Source organism: Selaginella moellendorffii, unplaced genomic scaffold, assembly GCF_000143415.4.
Source record: "Selaginella moellendorffii unplaced genomic scaffold, v1.0 SELMOscaffold_0, whole genome shotgun sequence".
Lineage (NCBI taxonomy): Eukaryota > Viridiplantae > Streptophyta > Lycopodiopsida > Selaginellales > Selaginellaceae > Selaginella > Selaginella moellendorffii.
Window position 1 is genome coordinate 2,233,302 of NW_003314261.1, and position 20,892 is coordinate 2,254,193.

General features: G+C 45.1%; 7 protein-coding genes across 9 annotated transcripts; 5 read left to right on the top strand and 2 right to left on the bottom strand.

Moving 5' to 3' along the window:
• The first annotated feature begins 1 nt into the window (after nt 1).
• On the top strand, nt 2–1,816 carry LOC9641503 (universal stress protein PHOS34). Its single transcript, XM_024670510.1, has 8 exons — nt 2–202; nt 356–471; nt 520–638; nt 694–850; nt 902–1,013; nt 1,097–1,212; nt 1,284–1,405; nt 1,651–1,816. The coding sequence occupies exons 1-8, from the start codon at nt 34–36 to the stop codon at nt 1,736–1,738; spliced, it is 999 nt and encodes a 332-aa protein (XP_024526278.1). The 5' UTR covers nt 2–33; the 3' UTR covers nt 1,739–1,816.
• Nucleotides 1,817–1,870: 54 nt separating this feature from the next.
• LOC112344919 (protein FAM9A-like) lies at nt 1,871–3,630 on the top strand. Its single transcript, XM_024670504.1, has 2 exons — nt 1,871–2,452; nt 2,805–3,630. Exons 1-2 carry the CDS (start codon nt 1,983–1,985, stop codon nt 3,562–3,564), a joined length of 1,230 nt encoding a protein of 409 aa, XP_024526272.1. The 5' UTR covers nt 1,871–1,982; the 3' UTR covers nt 3,565–3,630.
• A 102-nt stretch (nt 3,631–3,732) lies between these two features.
• Nucleotides 3,733–6,575, top strand: LOC9662940 (potassium transporter 10). 2 transcript variants are annotated; one of them, XM_024669843.1, is made up of 8 exons: nt 3,733–3,859; nt 3,924–4,149; nt 4,205–4,450; nt 4,508–4,558; nt 4,615–4,875; nt 4,930–4,982; nt 5,037–5,412; nt 5,462–6,575. In XM_024669843.1, the coding sequence occupies exons 1-8, from the start codon at nt 3,746–3,748 to the stop codon at nt 6,451–6,453; spliced, it is 2,319 nt and encodes a 772-aa protein (XP_024525611.1). In that variant the 5' UTR covers nt 3,733–3,745; the 3' UTR covers nt 6,454–6,575. The 2 variants fall into 2 exon arrangements, with proteins under 2 accessions (XP_024525611.1, XP_024525616.1); XM_024669848.1 differs by having other exon boundaries at nt 4,508–4,533; nt 4,593–4,875.
• Nucleotides 6,576–6,794: 219 nt separating this feature from the next.
• LOC9641706 (L-ascorbate peroxidase, cytosolic) lies at nt 6,795–8,345 on the bottom strand. Its single transcript, XM_024669855.1, has 9 exons — nt 8,215–8,345; nt 8,072–8,157; nt 7,967–8,000; nt 7,720–7,894; nt 7,526–7,591; nt 7,316–7,450; nt 7,175–7,254; nt 7,017–7,119; nt 6,795–6,955 (listed from the first exon to the last, which is right to left on the bottom strand). The coding sequence occupies exons 2-9, from the start codon at nt 8,154–8,156 to the stop codon at nt 6,881–6,883; spliced, it is 753 nt and encodes a 250-aa protein (XP_024525623.1). The 5' UTR covers nt 8,157; nt 8,215–8,345; the 3' UTR covers nt 6,795–6,880.
• Nucleotides 8,346–8,444: 99 nt separating this feature from the next.
• LOC9641707 lies at nt 8,445–9,603 on the bottom strand. Its single transcript, XM_024669087.1, has 7 exons — nt 9,412–9,603; nt 9,277–9,357; nt 9,165–9,205; nt 9,030–9,109; nt 8,882–8,965; nt 8,696–8,804; nt 8,445–8,630 (listed from the first exon to the last, which is right to left on the bottom strand). Exons 1-7 carry the CDS (start codon nt 9,601–9,603, stop codon nt 8,492–8,494), a joined length of 726 nt encoding a protein of 241 aa, XP_024524855.1. The 3' UTR covers nt 8,445–8,491.
• Nucleotides 9,604–9,690: 87 nt separating this feature from the next.
• Nucleotides 9,691–11,047, top strand: LOC9662941 (protein GrpE). Its single transcript, XM_002960166.2, has 5 exons — nt 9,691–9,857; nt 9,924–10,412; nt 10,498–10,644; nt 10,714–10,842; nt 10,904–11,047. The coding sequence occupies exons 1-5, from the start codon at nt 9,756–9,758 to the stop codon at nt 10,979–10,981; spliced, it is 945 nt and encodes a 314-aa protein (XP_002960212.2). The 5' UTR covers nt 9,691–9,755; the 3' UTR covers nt 10,982–11,047.
• Nucleotides 11,048–11,072: 25 nt separating this feature from the next.
• LOC9662942 (nuclear/nucleolar GTPase 2) lies at nt 11,073–13,593 on the top strand. 2 transcript variants are annotated; one of them, XM_024674035.1, is made up of 11 exons: nt 11,073–11,360; nt 11,418–11,551; nt 11,613–11,742; nt 11,796–11,965; nt 12,017–12,118; nt 12,168–12,272; nt 12,323–12,451; nt 12,514–12,654; nt 12,710–12,868; nt 12,917–13,254; nt 13,300–13,593. In XM_024674035.1, exons 1-11 carry the CDS (start codon nt 11,114–11,116, stop codon nt 13,499–13,501), a joined length of 1,857 nt encoding a protein of 618 aa, XP_024529803.1. In that variant the 5' UTR covers nt 11,073–11,113; the 3' UTR covers nt 13,502–13,593. The 2 variants fall into 2 exon arrangements, with proteins under 2 accessions (XP_024529803.1, XP_024529800.1); XM_024674032.1 differs by having other exon boundaries at nt 12,917–13,593.
• The last annotated feature ends 7,299 nt before the right edge of the window (nt 13,594–20,892 follow it).

Consider the following 20,892-nt stretch of genomic DNA (forward strand, 5'->3'; position numbering starts at 1 on the left):
GCTGGAGGTGGAAATTTTAGGGTTCTTCGAGCGATGGCGAGCGGCAAGAGGAAGATCGTAGCTGCGGTGGACGATTCCGAGGTGTCGGCGTATGCTTTCACCTGGGGGCTCCAAAATTTGGTCCGTCCCGACGATCATGTTGTGGCGATCACTGTTGCGCCTTTTGTTGGGGCCGATGTTGCGACCGCGGACATGGTTGGAGGTAATGCTGTGTGTATTTGGGGGAATGTGCTTAGAGAGTGTTGGATTGTGCTTGAAAGGGAATGCTAGATCCATTTTTTGCTTAGCTCTTCACTTGCATTGATCTCTTCTGGTTTTCTCGCTGCTTAAGTAATGTGTTGTGTGTGCTTTTCAGAGTACACTGTTTCAATGACTCTCTCTCCAGCTGAGTCCGAGGCTGCCCAGAAGCAAGTCACGGAGAGTTCTAAGGCGCTGATTTCTAAGTATCTTAAGCAATGCGCGAATGCCAATGTGGGTTTTTTTCGTGATTTTCGTTTCCAACCGTTTTTTTTTTTCTAGATTTCTTGCGAAGGTGAGGTGGTGAAGGGAGAACCGGGGAGCTGGATTGTTGATGAAGCAAATCGAGTTAGAGCCGACATGGTTCTTGTTGGCAGCCATGCCTACGGACTTATCAAAAGGTTTCTAAAGCGTGATCAACAAAAGGAGAGCGTAACCTGCATTTTTCTTTTGCAGGACATTGTTGGGAAGCATTAGCGACTTTGTTCTTCACAACGCGAGCTGTACCGTCGTGATTGTTCGACAGCCGCCAGAAGCTTTAAAAGAGCATGATCCTTTGTCATCGGCGGGACTGCCTAGAAAAATCGTGATTGCCGTCGACGATTCCAAAGAGGTAAGCCAAGAGCAAGTTTCGTGCTGTGCAGAAAATTAAAAACTTTTGCAGGCTGTGCAAGCGTTTTCGTGGGCCCTTGAAAACTTCTGCAGGCCATCAGACAAAGTTGTGCTATATCACGTTCACAATCCCGTCACTGTTCCTGTCACGGCTCTGGGAACTGGTAAGGCATTTCTCGTTTTAGTCTCTGTGTTCCTGGATGGAACATAGATTTAAGTCGAAAGCCAGAGCTGATCACTTCGTCAGGGGAATTCGGCGTAGAGGACGTTTATATAGCTCCTGGAAACGACGTCGAGGAGGAGGTGAAAGCGTCCAACGACAGCCAACTTCTCGTTGAGAGGTTCATGAAGGAAGTGCCAAAGGTGCCTCTCACTTTCAAGCTACAATGCGCTTTGACAAACTAAAAAAAAGTCGTTCTTTTCCTTTCTTGTAGGAGATTTCTTGCGAGGGAATGGTTGTCACTGGCCTGACGGAGGCTAAAGTCTGCGAGGGCCTTGTCACATTGAAAGCTGACGCTGTTGTAATAGGAACTCAAGACCGGAGTGTTCTTTCCAGGCAAGTTTTTCTTCCCCTCTTTCGTGCTTTAAGATTTGAGTTTCTAGCTTTGTGACTTGGAATTCTTCCTCTTTCTTATGCTTTTAAGATTCGAGTTTCTAGCTTTGTGCCATAAGTTTGCTTGAAACTCCGTGGTGATTTCTCTGATCGAATTCGTGAATTCGTAGCGCTTACTGTGGTTTTGGTGTGAGCTTGATTCATCACGAGTGACAATGATCGATGGTTTCTTTTTTATCTCTTCACAGGACGTTTCTCGGTAGCGTCAGTGACTACCTCGCGCATCACAGTCCGTGTCCACTGGTGGTAGTAAAGAGCACAAGCAAATCGGAATAGAAAAAACAAAAGCAATAGTATTTATTGTTCTCAATGCCCACAAGTGGCGCTTTTGTGACCGTTGGATTTACGGTGCCAGATGCTGTGTGTTAGAGCTTAGGGTTTGGTCCTTCCTTCGAGCATGGCGAGGAAGAAGCATGTCTTGTCAGGTGACAGGAGAAGATCCAGGGCTCAAGGGAATGCCCCGCTCCCGGCATTGCGTCGCGCAATCGCGCTGTAGGTCTTCCATCCTAGGGTATCGTCTATGGCGATGGCGGAGATGGCGCCAGCACAGCAGCAGCAGAAGATTGGCAAGCCGCCGTCGCCATTCGCAGCTCCAATGCAGCCGAATCAGGTATCGCTCCAGAATCACCAGCTCCAGCCCCAAATCCAGAGCCAGCAGCAGCAAATTTTGAAGCACAAGCTCAAGGAGAAGAAGATTTTCGGAGGCGGCGGCCAAGGGGCGACTGCCAGTCCTTCTCCTCCACCTCCGCCTTCTTCCGCGGTTCCTGCCGCTGCTGCTCCATCTCCTCCTCCTCCTACTCCTCCTCCGCCCGCCACTGCTGCTGCTACTGCTATTGCCGCCGCCGCCGCCGCCGCAGCTCCGCCCATGCCTGGAGGAGCCAAAGAGAAGCCCGATGCCGTGGAAGTGGAAATGGCTAGACAGGATCTAATGCGTGTGTGTAACCCAGATATCCATCGGCCATTCGTGTCCCTGGAAGACGCTTGTGAAAGGTATGCTTCCTCCATTTCTCTTTCTTGTTTAGAATTTGGTTGCCTGGTAGAAATCCTGCGAATGCTTGAGTGAATTCCAAATCTTTTGTCGATGTAGCCTTTCCTGTAGTTTGAAGTAGTCACCCAAGTTCTGATTTTGTGACGCTCAATGCTAGCTTCCTCCATTTCTTTCTCTTGTCTAGAATTTGGTTATCTGGTAGAATTCCTGCGAATGTTTGGGCGAATTCCACCTTTGATGTCGACGTTTCTTTGAGTCTTTTCTGTAATTTGAAGTAGTCACCCAAGTTTCTTTGTTTCCGATTTTGATGCTAGCTTGGTTTCTTTCCAAAGCCTCACTTTTTTCGTTCATCAGACTTCTTCCTTACCACGTCGTAGCCGAGTACGATATGGACGAAGTGGAGGACAGGGCCACCGACGGTCACGGCTCCGTCTCGAGAAGCCAGCTCTGGAACGAAACGCTGAGCTCCAAGAGCCGGGAATACTTCCTGGCGCTCCAGAAGCAAATCGCCATGTACAACATGATCGTGAGGAAGCGGTGGGAGGGAGAGATGCGAGGCGAGGAGCGGCTGCTTGTCGAGCAGCTCCTTCTCGAGGACGAGAAGCAGAGACTCTCGGAGCTGCGGAGCCAGATGGAGGCGGAGAAGGCAGCGGCGGAGGCCAAGATGAAAGAGGCGATCGCTCACGTAGAGAAGGTCCGAGCCGCCGAGGCACAGGCGCGAGAACAAGCAGCAGCCCAGCAGCAATCCAGCGGCGGCGGCACCGCCTCCAAAGACTCCTTCCAGGCGGCGGACATGAATCTCAACGTCGAGGCGAGCGATCCTCGCCAGGCCGACGACGCCATGCAATGGGGGTCGGACGAGGACGCCGAGGAGGAAGAAGGTGACGAAGATGGTGAGGGTGAAGGTGAAGGTGACGGCGAGGAGGGTGACGCTGATGACGGTGAAGGTGAGGGCGAGGAGGGGGACGTGGAAGAAGACGAGGGTGACGGTGACGGTGATGGTGATGGTGACGGTGACTCTGAGGACGAGGAGGATGGGAATGCCATGCAAGGTGGGAGCTGGAGCCGTGGAGCCCAATTCGATCTAAACACGAGGAGTGGGATTTCTAGATGATAGAGAGAAGATATCGCTGTATTTTTTAACCGCTAGGATCTAACCAAAAACCCATTTTGCTCTGTCTAAAAGTAGCAATCTCTACGCTAGGGGAAACGCTCATTTCGCCGCGTACGCGGGATTTTAAAAAGCTCGTGGATATTCTAGGGCTTTAAGGAATTTCCCCTTGTTTCTTCCAGCTATGGGGGACGAAGAGCAAGGGCGGGAGAGAGGGGGAATGTGGAGCCTTGATCAGATTGATCAGCCGCTTGGCGACGATGCGGCGCGAGTCCAGAGCATGCAAGCGCCGCCAAAGGTAAAGGGATAATTGGCCGATTTTCTCCCTGTCCCATGCCTGATTCGAGCTAGAATTTCTCCAGAGGGTTTCCACCGCCGCGACGCTGCGCCTGGCGTTCCTCAGCCTTGGTGTGGTCTATGGCGACATCGGGACATCGCCGCTCTACGTCTTCTCCAATATCTTCCCGGATGGGATCCAGCACCGCGAGGACGTGCTGGGAGCGCTGTCGCTGATCGTCTACACCATCACTCTGATTGCTCTGGTCAAGTACGTTTTTATCGCGCTACGATCGGGAGACAATGGAGAAGGTATTTCTCATCGCTAGACGGTGATTTAAACTTTGTGGATTCCTTTTCTTTCCAGGCGGGACTTTTGCCCTGTACTCTTTGATATGCAGGCATGTCAAAGTTAACACTATCTCCAACCAGCATCCCACTGATCGGGAGCTTACCACGTATAGTTTCCGGGCAGTGCCCGAGAAGTCTCATGCTCACAAAGTAAAGGTGGCTTTGGAGAAAAGCCAAACTTTGCAAAAGATCCTGCTTGTTCTAGTCCTACTCGGCACAAGCATGGTTATCGGTGATGGAATGCTATCTCCAGCTATATCAGGTTCGTCCCTTGATTTTTTTCTAGAGGGAAACGTTGCCGATGCTCGTCATTTTGCAGTGCTTTCGTCTGTGAGAGGACTCCGAGTTGCTCATTTGTCCGTCTCTGATGGTCAGTCTTGCCGTGATGTTTTCCTTGAGTGAAGATTAATCTGAGCTTTGTTACAGATGCTATCTTGGTTCTGGCATTGGTGATTTTAGTTGGACTCTTTTGCATGCAACGCATTGGAACTGCCAGAGTTGGATTCATGTTTGCTCCAATTATCTTCGTCTGGTTTCTTGCAATTGGTGCGCTTGGCGTTTACAACATCGTCGTTCATGATCCATCTATATTCAAGGCCCTCAACCCGCACTACATCATTCGCTATTTCGGAAGGCAGAAGACCAGAGGCTGGGAGTCACTTGGAGGAGTTTTTCTGGCTATAACAGGTCTGCTGACACATCTTTCTCCTTAAAATCTTGACATCTTAACATTTATGACAGGTGCCGAAGCTTTGTTTGCTGACCTTGGCCACTTCTCAGCTTCCTCGATCCAAGTGAGTGTCCTGGATCGTTATATTTTTTTTGGTTTTAATTCTTGATTTATGCAGCTGGCTTTTACTGGAATGGTGTTCCCTTGTCTATTAGCAGCATACATGGGACAAGCTGCATATCTCATGAAGTTACCCGACGACGTGAACGACGCTTTCTACAAGTCTATACCGAAAACACCAGCAGTTTACTGGCCTGTGTTTGTAATCGCAACGGCGTCTGCAGTCATTGCGAGCCAAGCAACGATCTCTGCAACTTTTTCCATCATAAAGCAGGCCGTGGCTTTGGGTTGCTTCCCGCGGGTCAAGATTGTTCACACTTCGTACAAGTACCTTGGCCAGGTCTATATTCCCGAAGTCAACTGGTTGCTTATGGTTGCGTGCCTGGTGATAACCGCTGGGTTTAGAGAAACAATGCAGATAGCAAATGCTTATGGTAAGCTCACTTCAAATGCTTTGGATTATATGCTGATATATTTTTACAGGGATTGCTGTTGTGGGAGTGATGCTTGTCACCACTCTACTAATGGCTCTCGTCATGCTCATCATCTGGCAAAGAAACCTGTTGCTGGTTCTGGCATTTCTCGTGGTGTTTGGCTCCCTCGAGTCCACTTACATCTCAGCTGTTCTCGTCAAGGTGGAGAAGGGAGGCTGGGTACCTCTGGCAATTGGAGCCTTTCTGCTCATTGTCATGTACACATGGCACTATGGAACCACTGAACGGCACAGCTTCGAACTCCAGAACAAAGTTTCTCTCGGTTGGATCCTTCGGCTTGGCCCGGGGCTCGGCATGGTCCGACTTCCAGGAATCGGTCTCTTTTACACGGAGCTCGCTCACGGGGTACCTTCCATTTTCTCTCATTTTCTCACGCACTTTCCAGCGATCCACTCAATTCTCATGTTCGTCTGCGTCAAGTATCTCCCAGTGAGCACGGTCCCGAAAGCCGAGCGGTTCCACATTCGGAGAATAGGCCCCAGGGAGTTTCGGATGTACCGCTGCGCAGTGCGATATGGCTACAAGGACCTCCACAAAAAGGACGACGAGTTCGACGAGCTCCTCTTCCAGGCGCTCCGCTCTTTTGTCCGCTACGAGTCCATGGTGGGAAGTGTGGAAAACTCCGACGACAGCATCGAGAGCTCCCGGGTGATATCAGCGGAGCCGACGAGATCAAACATCGACTCGGTTATGATCAGCACAGCAGGCTCGCTGGACGAGATCCATCGCCGATCATCGGTTTGCTCCTCCAGGGGTGACGAGGAAGACGAGGGCGATTTTCTAGGCAGGGCCAGGCAAGATGGGATCGTGCATATCATGGGAAACACCGTGATGAGGGCCCGCGAAGCGTCGAGCTTTTGGAAGAGAGTTGCGATAAACTTTGGTTACAGCTTCCTCCGGAGGATTTGTAGAGGCAGCAGCGTCGTTTATCACATCCCTCACGAGAGCTTGCTTCACGTTGGCGTGGTATATGATGTTTAGCTCAATGTTAGCAACAATCCTGGAGGCAACTGTAAATTTTATCCAAACAGCTCGGATGGATCTCAAAAGAGCCTCCTCGTTCACGAATGTTCTTTAGTATAAACCACGAAGATTTGCTTGCACGTTTTAATTCTAGATTTTAGATTCATTCAAGGTCGTGAGCCCCAAGATTTATTTCACAACTGCCGGGATTTCATCCTCGTCCATGCCCCGAGAACATAGCCATTAAAGGTCAGGAACATGAACCAGTGCGTCATCTTGCGGGTTTCATTGGCTGGGTCCTTGTCATCGGCCGGAAACAAGCTCTCGTGTTATTAGGGCTTTAGGGTTCTTGAAATGTGTGCCAGCTGACTTAACAATACATTTGCTATTAATGTTTTTTCCACAAAATCCAAAAAGAAGTGGAGGTTATTTACGCCCTTTGCTTTTACTCCTCGGCGAATCCAAGCTCCGAGAGCTTGAGGTGGGCTTCGGTGTAATCCTTGAAGAACGCCTCCTCGTCCTGTTCCAAGCGAAATTTATCTCTTGATCACGCAGAGTTCTAAGCGGAGATTTCTCTTTACCTTGGCGTAGAGCTCCACGAGCGGGCGGAATGAGGGATCCTCCACGAGAACTTTGTCGGTTGGGAGAGTGAGGATGCCTTCCTGCTCACCGCTCAGCAGTATCCTGGAGCAAACACGATTACATCGGAAAGAAAGAAAAGTGAAATCGATCGGCTTACGTGAAGTAGGAGTTGTCAAACTGGAGAGGGTTGTGCGTCCATGGGCCCTCAAACCCGGATCGTTCCTTGTGTGCTCTTCCCTGGACAAACACACCGAAGTTTCGTAAGATTTTTTTCTTCTCTGAGACTGATACAGCTTACCAGAGTGTGACCGCCAGAGAGAGCCACGATGTCCTTGTCCGTGAGACCCATATGCTTCACAAACACGTCTCTGAGATGATCCGCGCCCTTGGTAGCATCTGGAAGCCGTCCCTCCATTGGGCATGTTGGCTTGTCCTGTATCCATCCAAGGCATTGCTTGGTTACATCATTCCACGAGAAACCAATTGAAAATCGAATATCAAAACTCACCACTCTCCCGGGATGGAATGGAATCTCGGGGCCACCAGTGACTTCCACAGCAACGACTCCCGCAAGCTGTAAAAAAATAATCTATAAGAACCAAGTCTTATCGAAATGGCACTAATTCCAGACACTATCTTTCGAGATAGGTAGCGTCACAGCACTAAAGGGAAAAACCAAACGAAGGAAAGCAAACAAAGGACCTGATAGAAGTCGCCATAGCTCAAGATGGGGAACTGGTCCTTGATTGGCTGTAGCAGCTTCACGGCGATGTCGAGACCATTGTTCGCGGTATGGCCAAGCTCCTCAGCGAGCTTCATGGTGCCAAAAGGACCACCGGTCTTGGACTGGCAATCGTAAGTTCCCGCCGAGTGCCATCTATTCCACAAAGCGAGCCGTGAGCTTTACAAGAAGAGGCGAAACCAAAGAAAAAGAGGACAAGAGACTTACGCAAGGCGGAGCATCAATGGCGCACAGTTCTTCTCTGCGAGAAAAGATCGGAAACAAAGGGTCAGAAAGACTAGAAATTTTCAAGCTTCGATCCGCCGATCTTGCCTGCGATGAAGCCGCGGAGCTTCCTCTTGGCCTTCTCCACGGCGGCCTTGTACTCCTCGCTCACGGCCGGGTAAGATTTTCCCATCCTACTCCAAGGCGCGGCGTCAGAGGGATGGAATCGCGAAGCGCAAGCGCTGATTTACCTGATTCACAATCCCGATCGAAGAATGCGCCTTCTCTCCTCGCCCTTCCCTCGAAGACGCAGCAGCAACACAAAAGGAGTGTGAGGGCCACGAGCCTCTTTTAAAGCATCCCAGCCGTCCCGACAGATTAGATCCAACGGTGGAGAGCTATATTTACGACACTGCCCCTCAGCCGTCCGATTTGACCAATCGGACGGCTGCCTCTAGAAACATCTACCTTGACTTTACCCTAATGCCGAACAAATTAGAATATTCCCCAGCGAAATAGAAATTATCTTTAATAGTAGTCTACCATTTTGTCACTACGCTTTGGTTTTCTTTTGGGGCCCCTGTATCTTCCATTTTCATAAGCGGCGCGCGCGATCAGGCCTTGGATCGTCGTAAAATCGTTGGAGTTGTAAGGATCGATCGAAGCTCTAGCAAAACCACAGACGATTCAAGAACCCACGAAGTAAAACGCGTGAAGAATTTAATGTTTTACCTGTGAAGCAAGTCTCGCAGGACTTTCCCTTGTTCTTCGGTTACGTAGTGGATGCAATTTCTCGGGCACTGGCCGACGGCTAGCTGCACAGAGTAGTCGCCACTTCTTCCTGGATTTTCACACAGATGGGATTCGACCAGGCTAAGTAGCTCGTTTTAAGTTATGCCGAAGCAAAGAAAGGATTACCTTGAACAACAGCTTGAGCTCGTCCAGTTTCTGGATTGTATCTAAACACTGATGGAGCTCGCTCCACGCAAGAGTAAGGACAGCCTGATTTTTCGAAGGAAAACAACGAAGTTAAGATCAATCACACGAAAGATAAAAGCTTGCGAACCTTTTCCAATGCAGAGAAGCTCATTCACAAAGATATCATTGGCTTCTCCTTCCGGCTCTTGGAAAGGATCGAGAGATCTCCTGCATTGATCAATCGAAATGTAGCAAAGAACGAGGAGAGAAAAGAACCACGAACCTCTTTTGTCCAATGCTTGGTTTAGTCTCCAGCGAGAGCTCCTGCAAAGAATTTCTAACCGAGGTTCTATCAAAAAAACTCTTTCTAACGAGTGAACAAAAGATGTGCTCACCTCGTAAGCCCGAATCAGGCACTGTGTGATGGCCTCCGGATCCTCGGCGCCTCGATACACATCTGGGTGGTACTCCTTCACCTGGAAATCCGCGAAATCCATCACACAAAACCCTAGAGCCTCTCTCTCACAAACCTTGGATCGAAATGCCGCCTTGACATCGTCCAAGCCAAATCCTCGCGCTGCCGAGAGCCCCAAGATCTCGTGTGGCGCCGCGCTCCTCATCCACGATAGAAGACCGGATTTTCCATCCCTAGAAGCCGCGCAGCGCACCAGAGAGCCTCGTCTAGCCCACGCATTGCCGCCATAGCAAAGAGAAATCTCCATAGTGACAAGAATATTCCTCTTCATATTAATAAGCTGACGTGTACAGTCCACGTGGCAGGATTAACGTTACGAGATCGGGCGGCTATAGTTGCTTGTTCTAGATTCTTCACGCGTGGGTTTAGGGTTTAGGCGGTTTTCTTCCTCTCGGCGCAATGAGGCAAGCGGTGGGAGCACTATTGCGGCAGGGCTGGAGGCGCACGAGATCGTCCTCGTCGCTGCTGCAATCGTTCCGGGCAGCCGATTCTCCTCGCCAGGTATCGCATTTGCTCGATTGAATAGGGTTTTTCCAAAATCTTAAAGAACAACTGTGGTAACTGCAGCAATGGCTTGCTTGCATTCCTCCTCCGTCGTCACGGATCTCACCGGCACAATCATTTCACACAGCCCATTTTTCTTCTGCAGCCGTGAATTCTTCCTCCTCGAAAGAGGGGCGGCCGGGATCGGCCGAGGAGCCCCCAGTGGAGGATAAAACCGAGCCAGTCTCAAAGTCTGGGAAGGATGAGAAGAAGGCGACAGGAAAAGCCGCCACCGCCAGCGGTGGCGAAGGTGGTGCTAAAGGCGGCGATGGTGAGAGGAAACAGCCGGGAGCTGCCGATGACAAGAAAGTGCCCGAGACAGCCGAGCAGAAGCTGCTGAAAGAGATCAGGAAGTTCGAGCAGCAGCTTCGAGAAAAGGACTCGATTATCGAGGAGAAGGATGAACTTGTGAAGGAGCTCAAGGACAGTGTTCTTCGTGGCCTTGCGGAGCTGGAGAACTACAGAGAAAGGGCAAAGCGAGAGCAAGAGAGCTCTCGCAAGTTCGCCGTCCAGGTATGGTTTCTCTTCCTTTTCTTCTGTTCTCTCGTTCCATTTGTTTTGGTTGAGTCGAGGCTTACAAATTTTTCGATCTGTTCAGAGCTTTTCGAAGGATTTGCTTGACGTTTCGGACAATCTCTCGAGAGCTTTGTCGTCCGTTGGACAGCCCAAGGACGCGGAGGAAGCCAAGAAGCTCCTCGACACTCTTTTAGCAGGAGTGAAGATGACCGAGAAGCAACTAATGCAGGTATGGAAAAGAAGTTTTGATCGATTGTTTCCGCGGTTATCATTCGCTCTCTCTCTCTCTCTCCCTCAGGTTCTCAAAAAGTATGGAGTCGAGCGATTCGACCCGACTGGCGAGCCTTTCGATCCAAATGTGCACCTCGCGGTCTGCGAGATTGCTGATCCCAGCAAGCCCGCCGGCACCGTCGCCAACGTTTTCAAGGTGTCCACGAGAGTTTTCTTCCCCATGGTTGTTTTTCTAAGGAGATGGTTTGTTCTTCCAGGTTGGATACTTACTCCACGAAAGAGTTCTCAGGCCCGCTGAAGTTGCTGTAGTGAAAGCCGTGGAAGCTGCCGCTTAGAGAGAAATTTTTTGCTTGGCAATAAGCTTTAGAGAAAGTGTTTAATTGAGAACAAACTTTTGTTTCTGCCCTAAAGGAATCTAACTGGAGGATATTCTGTCTAAACCCTAGGGAGGTTTAGGGCGTATCAAAATGGCGAAGACGAAGAAGGAGGCTGCGCGGACGCCGTCGCGCGGTGGGAAGCCCAAACATTCGCTCGATGCAAATAGGCGCGATGGCGGATCCGGCGCCGCGGGAATGCGCAGCTCCGCGACCGTCCGGCGGCTCAATATGTATCAGTCTCGTCCCAGGCGCGACAGCAAGGGGAAGGTTTTGCATCACGAGCTCCAGTCCAAGGATCTGCCGTCGACGAGGATTCAGCCCGATAGGCGATGGTTTGGTGAGTGATGAATTTTCCAAGATGTATTTGCTTGATTGGGAAAAATGTGGTATGAAGGGAATACGAGGGTCGTCGGGCAGAAGGAGCTGGAAACGTTCCGGGAAGAAATGCGTACCAGAGTGTCGAACGCCTACACTGTTATTTTAAAGCAGAAGAAATTGCCGATGGCACTCTTGACTGATCGACCAAAGGTTTGCCTAAAGTTTTTTTTTTTTCCATTCCTTTGAGCATGACAATTGTTTTTCTTTGTAGCAAGCGAGGGTTCATCTTTTAGATACCGAAAAGTTTGAAGACACATTCGGTCCCAAGAAGAAAAGGAAGCGTCCCAAACTCGGTGTTGATGATTATACTAGCCTGGTGCAAAAATGTGCCAACACACAAGGTGAGTGAAAAGCGAAATACTGGCATGCTTCCTTCTGATCTTACATCTTTCAGAGGAGCACGAAAAGAGTCTTGAGGATGTTACCAAAAAGAAGAGTACAGCGATGACCGAAACGGATGGCTTGCGTGACCAAGTGAGGCATACAATGTTTGAGAAAGGCCAGAGCAAGCGTATCTGGGGGGAACTATACAAAGTTATTGACTCTTCTGACGTGGTTGTCCAGGTTTGCGACTGTTTGAATCTTATAAAATCCTGTGTCTATGATGTCTTTTAGGTGCTGGATGCCAGGGATCCCGCTGGCACTCGGTGCTATCATCTCGAGAAACACCTCCGAGAAAACTGCAAGCACAAGCATCTGATTTTTCTTCTCAACAAGGTTTGCCATCAGCTAAGGCTCCAAATCATTTCCTTTCTTTTTCTTCCAGTGCGATTTGGTGCCAGCATGGGCTACAAGAGGATGGCTTCACGTGCTCTCTCGTGAATATCCGACGCTCGCATTCCACGCGAGCGTAACCAATCCGTTTGGCAAGGTAGATTTATGCGTATGATAATTGAACTTCTTCACATGTTTTCGCTTCAGGGATCTCTTCTCTCTTTGCTGAGACAACTTGCTCGGTTGAAAAGTGACAAACAGGCGATATCAGTTGGTTTTATTGGGTATCCAAACGTTGGAAAGTCTTCCGTCATAAACACTTTGCGGACGAAGAATGTGAGCTTCAAAGAGTTTCCCGTTTTTTAGCTTAACTTGTTCTGTATTTCTACTTTCGGCAGGTCTGCAAAGTTGCGCCACTGCCTGGGGAAACAAAAGTCTGGCAGTATATAACACTGACGAAACGAATTTTCCTTATAGATTGCCCCGGTGTTGTGTATCAAAATCATGACAGCGAAACTGACATTGTCTTAAAAGGGGTGGTAAGGAGAAAATGCGTTTTTGCGCTCTCACCTAACAATCGTCATGCTCTGCAAGGTCCGCGTGGGAAATCTGGATGACGCTACTGAGCACATAGGAGAGGTGTTACAGCGAGTGAAGAAGGATTATCTAAAGAGAGCTTACAAGATACAAGACTGGAATGACGATGAGGACTTCCTCACTCAGCTGTGCCAACAAACGGGCAAACTTCTGAAGGTAATCATGGTTGGAATGCATTTTGTTCTGATATTCGAGCTTGTACAGGGGGGTGAGCCAGATCTGAAAACAGCAGCGAAAATGGTGCTTTACGATTGGCAGCGGGGCAGAATTCCGTTTTTTGTTCCTCCACCACACTTGGACGACGCAAACGCGCCCTCGGCCGAAGCTTCAACGCTGGCTCTGGTGAGCAAGCAGTCGCTGAGGAACATGCCAGTCCAGAGGAACTTGTATGATGCGGAGGATGAAAAACCAGCCGCCGGCATGGGGGATGAGGGAGATGAAGCTGAAGCAGCAGGACAAAGCGATGGTGGGAACACGGACGAAGAGGATGACGATAGAGAATCAAAGAAAGCGGGGAGCAAGAAGAGGAAGCGGGGGAAGGAGAATAAGGAAACGCACAGGAAAGTGGAAGTACAAGAGGCCAGGGCAGGAAGTGAGAAACCAAGGAGCAAGAAAAGTAACGGGAAGAGGATTCATGAGAAACCAGAGAGCAAGAGAAGGAAAGGAGGCGATGCGACGCAAAAGCAGGAGACTGGCAGCAAAGTCGTGGAAGAGGAGTTTACGTGGGAAGATGCTCTTAGAATGGCGCAACAAGGAGTGGAGCAATGGGATCACGCCCGAGTCGTTTAGAACAAACACTTTTCTTTGCTCACTTTAGTTTTAATTAACAATTATAGTGTGACCTAATGCTATAATTGAATGCTAAATAGATTAAAGTAAAAGAAGTTTTTTTGTGATGAAATAAAATCTTTTTTAATCTATAATATTTTGAAATGATTTTATTATAAGTGTACAACAATTATGCAATTTTCAACTTTGAATGTTTGTTATATCAAATGGTATAATTTTAATTATTAATGACTTTAAGGAGAATATAGAATTTCATATAAATTTTCAAGAATTTATTAACTATTTATTTGAATTTCATAATCCTTAAAAATGTATATAGTAACAAAATTAAAACTAAATATATGAAAACTGGATTAAATATAACTTTAAGAAAATGAGGAAAAATTTAATGAACAATAGTTTTTAAAAAAAGATACAAAAGTAAATATAAGTTAAATTTATATTAAATAAATAAATAAAAATATAATTTTATAATGGAAAAAACTTTTTACTAAGATATTTATAATTTGTGCTCACAACACTTTACTAATAAAAACAATAAATCACCACAATTTACTTCAATCCTTGTGCTTAAAATCTCATACATTCTTTGCCACTCGATATATATTTTCAATTTTTTAGACTTTAGCATCATAAACAGCTTTAAAGGGGATGTACCGTTCTAGTAGATAACTCCAGTAGATGTTTAACAAAAGGTAAAAGTTTCTCTTTTGATCTTATATATATATATATATATATATATATATATATATATATATATATATATATATATATATATATATATATATATATATATAAAATTTAAAATATATATATTTTATTAAAATTGAAGTATTAGTATTGCTTAAAAAATAAATAAACCATAATTCAAATTCAGAACATAATTGTAAATCCTCACAAACTCAATAGTCTCCAACGTTTTTGTAAAATAAAGATCAAAATTTATAAATATTTTTTTAATGAATTTATAATTTCTAGATGCATATTTAAATTAAAAAAAGAAAAAAAACAGATAAAAATTTAATTATAAGAAAATAGAATTGTTTTTGGATACAATAAAACCTAATTTTGATATAAAATAATAATTTAGAAAATTTCTAAATTTAGTAAAATAATTAAATAAAATAAGGAAATTAAATCTATTTATAAAATTAATTGTTATCATTGTTTGGTGGTGTGTACCCAAACATACTATGGATTTTAAAATATAAGCTTAACAATAGTTTAAAGTTAAGAGTTGACCACTAACTTAAAATTTTATTAGAAATACTAAACAAAATCCAAGAGCTCATTTAACTTGTGCGTTCCAAAAAATTAGAAAAACATAACTCATTACATATTGTTATGTGAATAGCACAAATAATTTGACTTTCACCAAGAAAAGTTAAATATAGCTTATTTTTATGACCATAAAACTGTAACAATGGGATGCCTATTTGTGATTAAAAGATTCTCTATTTTTAAAATGAAATTCAACTAAAGAAAATTCAAAAATGCAAATTAAATTTACTTCAAGCTAGCATTAAGAAATAAAAATGAAGGGAATTGTGAAAATTTGAAATTTTCCAAGAGATCATTGTGGGAGTAAAAGGTATAAAGAATAAATTGAAAAGCCTAATTGAGCTGGGTCAATTAATAATGTACCAATAATTTTCTGTCTCTAAGATATGGGAAGAGAGTGTGATATAAAGCACTTAAGCACACCATTAATGATAACATTCTTAGAGAGTGGAATGTAACATTAACACTCTTCTTGAACCTTGTAACAAATAATGGATAAATAAAAAACTTGAAACTAGATTTTTTATTGTTAATCTCATCTTGCAAAGAAGACATTAAAGACAGATCATAGGGATCTCGTAGGATTTTGTTCATATTTTAGTTGATAGGATGGATTATGCAAGATTCTAGATTTAGATTTAGTTAGTGTGTCCAACAAAAGCTATAAACTCCACATGGACTTCAATTTCTAAATCTTAGCACTTATATAAAAAATGTAAATTATCATATACAAATGAAAACTGAAACAACTCCTTTACCACTTCTTTATTCTTCTTCCACCCACCAAAATTGCATTTATTGGTAATATTTGTTGTATTACATTTATCACATGTGGTTTGTTACTATTGATGGCTTCATTTAATGTAAAGGATGCACTATTTGTTTTGCTCTTCAATGCCTGGCAATTAACTAAGACTCTTCACAACTAACAAGTTTTAAAGGCATGTAATGTGGTAAGAGTGGCCACAGAAAAATATTATTATTCGTAGTGGTTTGAACATATATAACACAAGCTTTTGATACAAGTATAACCTTTGTGGAGGAACTATAATGAATTGTGGAGTTCCTAAATTTACAAGTGTTAGTGCTAGAATTTTTGTCTTTTGTAAATACACTCACCTTGAGAATGTTATTGCAACCCTCTCTAAGTGATGTTTCCATCTTGTAATCCATGATCACCTTTAAGACTTTATCTTTTAAATTGCATAAAAGCCCAATGTCAAACAAAGATTTGCCCTCATGAGATGTCATTCCATGGTAGAAATATGTCTTTGGGAATTCTGGTTATGACTTATATTATATTAATTTTTCCTATAGTATCGCCAAAATGCACTATATGAGCCATTAATATAACTTAGTTGATCTGACCATATAATAAGTTCGTTCTATAAATCATAAATTCTACTACCTATAGTTATTCTGAGTTATGAATTTTTTTACTTACCACCCATTCAACCCAGCAAATAAACTTTTTCCTTGACAAAATTTAGCTTTGTGAAAATGGTATAAGCTTGTATAAAATATATTATATCTTAAAAATAAAAATAAATTATTTTTACTTAATTACTCAAAAAAGAAAAAGAAAAAGCAACTATAGTTTAAATTTAGCATATAATTGCAACTGCACACAGATAATTCAACAATTTATAACTTTCCCATAAAATAAAGTTTAAAACTTAGTACTTTCTTCCAGCATTTACATCATGTTCATATAAAGCATGCAAATAATCATGTAAAAAATGCCAACTCTTGTTCTGCAGTAAGTGGTCTAAAGAGGAAACCACCTCACTTGCACTAATTTTATCTCTTTGTTGAGCAAGTAAGTCAATGGCTCTTTTTATATCCAGCTTAATTAAAAGAGCAATCAAGAGTTACACATGTAACTTAAATGTAGTTTATATTGCTTTTAAGAGCATCATAAAGATGGTGCTCTTTGATAATATCGAAGGCTGCTGTCTTTTGCAGCTGCAAAAACATGATTTATAATTAGCAACACAAGTGGATATGAATAATTATACCTCTAGATATAGCCTTAGCACGTTTTCATGCTGTTCCTGAGAAAGGTAAAAACCTACATCCTACTAGATTAGCTTACGCTTTTCAAATAACAGCAGTAGATATTATGTCAATATAATTGTGGGTAGGGCCAGTTTGGAACCAGCTTTAAGAATGGTTCATGATGCACAGGATTTGAAAGCAACTGAATGAGGACAACCTTAATAATCCATGTTAGAGCTCATGAATTGCACATCCGGAAGCTCACCTCATATATTGACAATTGGTATAAATGGGGCCAGAACAAGAGCATTATGCTTAGAACATGGTAGTCCACATCCCTACCAATTAAGATTTTAGCACTACTTGTACAAATAATTCTAGCCAAACCTTTGTCAAGCAACAACCATGTCCTTTGGTGAGACTATTAAAGGCTCATCTCTATCAGCCCAATGACCACTTCCTACACACAAGATGCAAATGAAAAATTGCTTTTTAACATCTTATTATACCAGAGAATGGAGTGTGAGCAAGCTTATAATCCTTAGCCTTCTAGTGCTCATAACCATGTACAGAAAGCACACCTATTGACATTGCCAATTCTCCCTTATTCTAATTTAAGATGCATGTTTTAGCACAGCCTCAAACTTCCATCCACTGCAAGTGAATAGTCCTAAAAAGCTGGCCTCAAAAGAAACCTTTGAGTACCTAGTTAGCAGGCCTCAAAGGAAACCTTTGAGTACCTAGTTAGCAGGGTGAGGTCTCATTCGTTAATGGAATTAACTAAACAAATCACTTCACCAACTGAAAAAATATAATTGATTCATGTACCTGTTTTGGAAAGGAGTTTGTTGTGAACCACACAAAATTCTTCAGATGGAGCTACATTACAAATATAATAATCAAGTTGTACTTCAACATACTTTGTCTCCGGGAAAAGGTTTCCCAAAAAAAGCATGGAGGCCTCCAGGAAAGTCAGCTCCTCTCACTTTGATAACAACAATCTTGATGCAACTTCCCCAGCCAACTAACAAGTGCATATCATCCTGAAAAACAAAACTATATACTATACAAGAGAAGTATCATATAAGTAGGGACCTTGGTTTTGCAATAAAAGTAAGATGCTGCTGTCAGGTTGTATCAAACGGTTTTACACCCTCATTATATGCAATAAGGCTCGTTCTCCATTTAACTGCATGAATGGAATCCTCACCCGGCAAAAGAAGATACCATAATAAAACTTTGAAAAATAAAAACAAAATGGAGAAAATGTGCTACCTGATCTTTAGATGAACCAAACCAGCCTTTATTATTAAGTATGAGATTTCCTGCCAGTCCCCCACAAGCAAAACGATTTGTTTTGCAGTAGTTTGGATCCAAAGTGACGGCAAATTTCTTCACCTGGATGGAAAAAAGTTATATCCAAAAGACCTGATAACAGACCTGGTTTCCCTGCCCCCGTGTGTCCCCAGCGCAATCATCCGCGTGACGGTGATGCATGGAGAGAAGGCTTACCTCCTACGCCCTGGTACTTGAGACGCGGCTCTTCCTCCTCATCATCCGAGGAGGAATCGTCGTGGCATTCGTTGTCGGCATCGTGGCGCTCCTCTTCATCCATCAATCAAAGAACCCTCCAGAGCGTCTTCACGGGAACACATTCCTGTCGGCGCTGGCGATACCTTCGATCTGGAGCGCGATCTTGAACAGTCACGCGAGAGATTAGCCGATGAGGAACGCGGTCCCCTGGAAAGCCCTGATCAAAGTCCTTGCCCATCTATGCCCAGCTTGGGCATCTGGATGAATGCTGGAGTTTCTTCAATTGCATGGTAGACCGCCTGGAAAAAGATCATCCAGGTCTTCGCCGACGCTGGAGACATCGAATCGACACACATTTTCTTTGATCGCGTTCCTTTGCGCAACATCTACACCTGGAACACGCTCCTCGCAGGTTATGCCCAACTAGGGCACTCTGATCGAGCGCTGGAGATGCCCGAGCGCGATGTGATCTGCCACGGCTTGCTAGACCATGCCAGGCGAGTCGTGATATCCTGGACCGCCATTGCGCGCCGCGCTCGAAATGTTCCAGGCGGAGCGGAGCCCCTACGCATGGACGGCCACGATCTCGGGATATGGCAAATGCGCGGAGCACAAGGGAGTAGTGGCGTGGAACAGGGGCACGTGGACACCAGCGCCGTCGAGAAGGTGCGGTCGAGAAGCCCACGCGGAGCATCTTGACGAGGCGCGGGGGATATTCCACCCAATGCTGCAGAGGAACGCCTCGCCGCTGGTGGCCACTGGCCACAAATGCGCAGCTCTGCTCGCGGGATCTCTTCGCGGCGATGCCCGAGCACGACAATGATCCAGGCATACGCCGAGGCCGGGCATTTGTCGGAGGCGCTGGAGATCTTCGCGTCCACCCCCTCACTCGACGCGAACACCATATTGCACGCTTGCGCTGTTCACGACGACCTCGCAAAGCTCTGTGAGCTCCTGCACAAGATCGTGGACGATCCTGATAGTGGGGCATCTGGCGCTCGCGCGGGAGATCTTCGCCGGGATGGCCTCGCAGGACTTCGTCGCCTGGAGCGCGATGATCCTCGTCTACGCGAACACTGGCGCTTACGCCGAGGCGCTGGATCTCTTCCGGGAGATGGTTCTTCACGGATTCCAGCGACATCACCTTCGTCTCCTTCTCTCGGCTTTCGGCCACGCAGGGAAGCTCCGCCAGGGCGTCAAGTACTTCACGGCCATGCAGGATGGGTTCTTCGTGCCGCCCGCGCTCGTCTACTTCCACTGCATGAAATGTTCTCGGCCGCTCCAAGCATCTGGGAGTCGCCGAGGAACGATGGTGTGGATCACGCTGCTGGCGGCGTGTAAGATGTGCATGGCGGCGTTAAGAGGACCGACAGGATCCTGGAGCGAGTGAAAGAGCCGACTGCGTATGTTCTCGTTGCGAACGCGCTGTGAGAGCCATCACCGCGGCGCTGGCCTTCGTGTAGCAAGCCAAAGTTTTTGCACTGCAGATTACCGCCATCCTTTGATAGATAACTGGAAGATCTGGAACATATATCTTCTATCTCGTCATGGTTTACAATGTTGGTCTTCTCGGCGAACTCTCGAGCTTTGTCCATTGAAATGCTGCCATGACTTTGTTATCTTGGGGATCTGCTCTTTCAGATTTTTTGAGTTCTATTTATTCGATTCTTGCAATTCGAAGGAAATTTAAATAAAGGCATATTCAAATATTCTAAAATAGGGTGATGTGGTATGAGCCGACGATGACGCGGATGAGCGCCTTCAACCAAAGGCGCGGACGCGATTTCATCTGGTGACGTAGAAATGCTGGTGATTTGCGGTGGCAATCCATTCTTTCCGATGCAGCGAGCCCGGATTTCTTGCCCCGGAGCAGCCAGGATCATCATCTGAGCAAGATCCCTACGTTTTTCTCAATATTCCGCCAGGGTAATTTCATCGTTTCCTATCGATCGATAGATGCGCTCATGCCTAATCGATGCAGTGATTCCGGCAGCTATTTTGATCCGCAGCTTTTCCACTTCCTGTCGAAACCTTATCATCCCTGGGCTTGTTATGTTCTACTACATCTCAAGCAGTTTGACACCATTTTTGCTCCTGTGTTTATTTTAATAGTTTAATATTCATGACGAATCCAGATAAGCAATCAGGCAACCCCAAAATGCTCTTTCTAGCATAGCCTCAAGGATGATAAAGTAATGTTTTCTTTTTGGTGCCTTTTGGCTTTGGAAGCTTTAAGATTTGATGAGCTTCTTCTAAGCATTCGATCTTTATTCATATGTAATAGTGTTATATTATATCTGTAACACCTGTTACTCTTTAAAGTGATATTGAAGCCATTATTTTCTTACATAATGAAATTAGCCCTTTATATTACCTTTATTACTAGGTAATAAAGGTAATATTGATTTCTTATTTTTCTTATTTGAAATCTTGTATATTCAGTGATAAATATGGATTTATATACTAATATAATGGTCACGGTTTACCTTGACTTTATAAATATGGTTTCTTGTAAAGATGATTTTCTCCTTTATAAGAGTGAAGGAAAAAAAAAAATCAATGCACCAACATTACCAAGT

Excerpts from the sequence above, each read along its gene's own strand:
- LOC9641707 (XM_024669087.1), bottom strand. The coding sequence starts at position 9,603 with ATGGAGATTTCTCTTTGCTATGGCGGCAATGCGTGGGCTAGACGAGGC. Across the intron at positions 9,358-9,411 it reads AGGCGGCATTTCGATCCAAG|GTGAAGGAGTACCACCCAGA; the intron begins GTTTGTGAGAGA and ends GCGGATTTCCAG. Across the intron at positions 9,110-9,164 it reads CCAAGCATTGGACAAAAGAG|GAGATCTCTCGATCCTTTCC; the intron begins GTTCGTGGTTCT and ends TGATCAATGCAG.
- LOC9662942 (XM_024674032.1), top strand. The coding sequence starts at position 11,114 with ATGGCGAAGACGAAGAAGGAGGCTGCGCGGACGCCGTCGCGCGGTGGG. Across the intron at positions 11,966-12,016 it reads CTTCTGACGTGGTTGTCCAG|GTGCTGGATGCCAGGGATCC; the intron begins GTTTGCGACTGT and ends GATGTCTTTTAG. Across the intron at positions 12,119-12,167 it reads TGATTTTTCTTCTCAACAAG|TGCGATTTGGTGCCAGCATG; the intron begins GTTTGCCATCAG and ends TTTTTCTTCCAG.
- LOC112344919 (XM_024670504.1), top strand. The coding sequence starts at position 1,983 with ATGGCGATGGCGGAGATGGCGCCAGCACAGCAGCAGCAGAAGATTGGC. Across the intron at positions 2,453-2,804 it reads CTGGAAGACGCTTGTGAAAG|ACTTCTTCCTTACCACGTCG; the intron begins GTATGCTTCCTC and ends TTCGTTCATCAG.
- LOC9662940 (XM_024669843.1), top strand. The coding sequence starts at position 3,746 with ATGGGGGACGAAGAGCAAGGGCGGGAGAGAGGGGGAATGTGGAGCCTT. Across the intron at positions 4,559-4,614 it reads TCATTTGTCCGTCTCTGATG|ATGCTATCTTGGTTCTGGCA; the intron begins GTCAGTCTTGCC and ends GCTTTGTTACAG. Across the intron at positions 4,876-4,929 it reads AGTTTTTCTGGCTATAACAG|GTGCCGAAGCTTTGTTTGCT; the intron begins GTCTGCTGACAC and ends CATTTATGACAG.
- LOC9662941 (XM_002960166.2), top strand. The coding sequence starts at position 9,756 with ATGAGGCAAGCGGTGGGAGCACTATTGCGGCAGGGCTGGAGGCGCACG. Across the intron at positions 9,858-9,923 it reads CAGCCGATTCTCCTCGCCAG|CAATGGCTTGCTTGCATTCC; the intron begins GTATCGCATTTG and ends TGGTAACTGCAG. Across the intron at positions 10,843-10,903 it reads CCGTCGCCAACGTTTTCAAG|GTTGGATACTTACTCCACGA; the intron begins GTGTCCACGAGA and ends TTGTTCTTCCAG.
- LOC9641706 (XM_024669855.1), bottom strand. The coding sequence starts at position 8,156 with ATGGGAAAATCTTACCCGGCCGTGAGCGAGGAGTACAAGGCCGCCGTG. Across the intron at positions 7,895-7,966 it reads CCATTGATGCTCCGCCTTGC|ATGGCACTCGGCGGGAACTT; the intron begins GTAAGTCTCTTG and ends TTTGTGGAATAG. Across the intron at positions 7,592-7,719 it reads GCTATGGCGACTTCTATCAG|CTTGCGGGAGTCGTTGCTGT; the intron begins GTCCTTTGTTTG and ends ATTTTTTTACAG.
- LOC9641503 (XM_024670510.1), top strand. The coding sequence starts at position 34 with ATGGCGAGCGGCAAGAGGAAGATCGTAGCTGCGGTGGACGATTCCGAG. Across the intron at positions 639-693 it reads GCCTACGGACTTATCAAAAG|GACATTGTTGGGAAGCATTA; the intron begins GTTTCTAAAGCG and ends TTTCTTTTGCAG. Across the intron at positions 851-901 it reads CCGTCGACGATTCCAAAGAG|GCTGTGCAAGCGTTTTCGTG; the intron begins GTAAGCCAAGAG and ends AAACTTTTGCAG.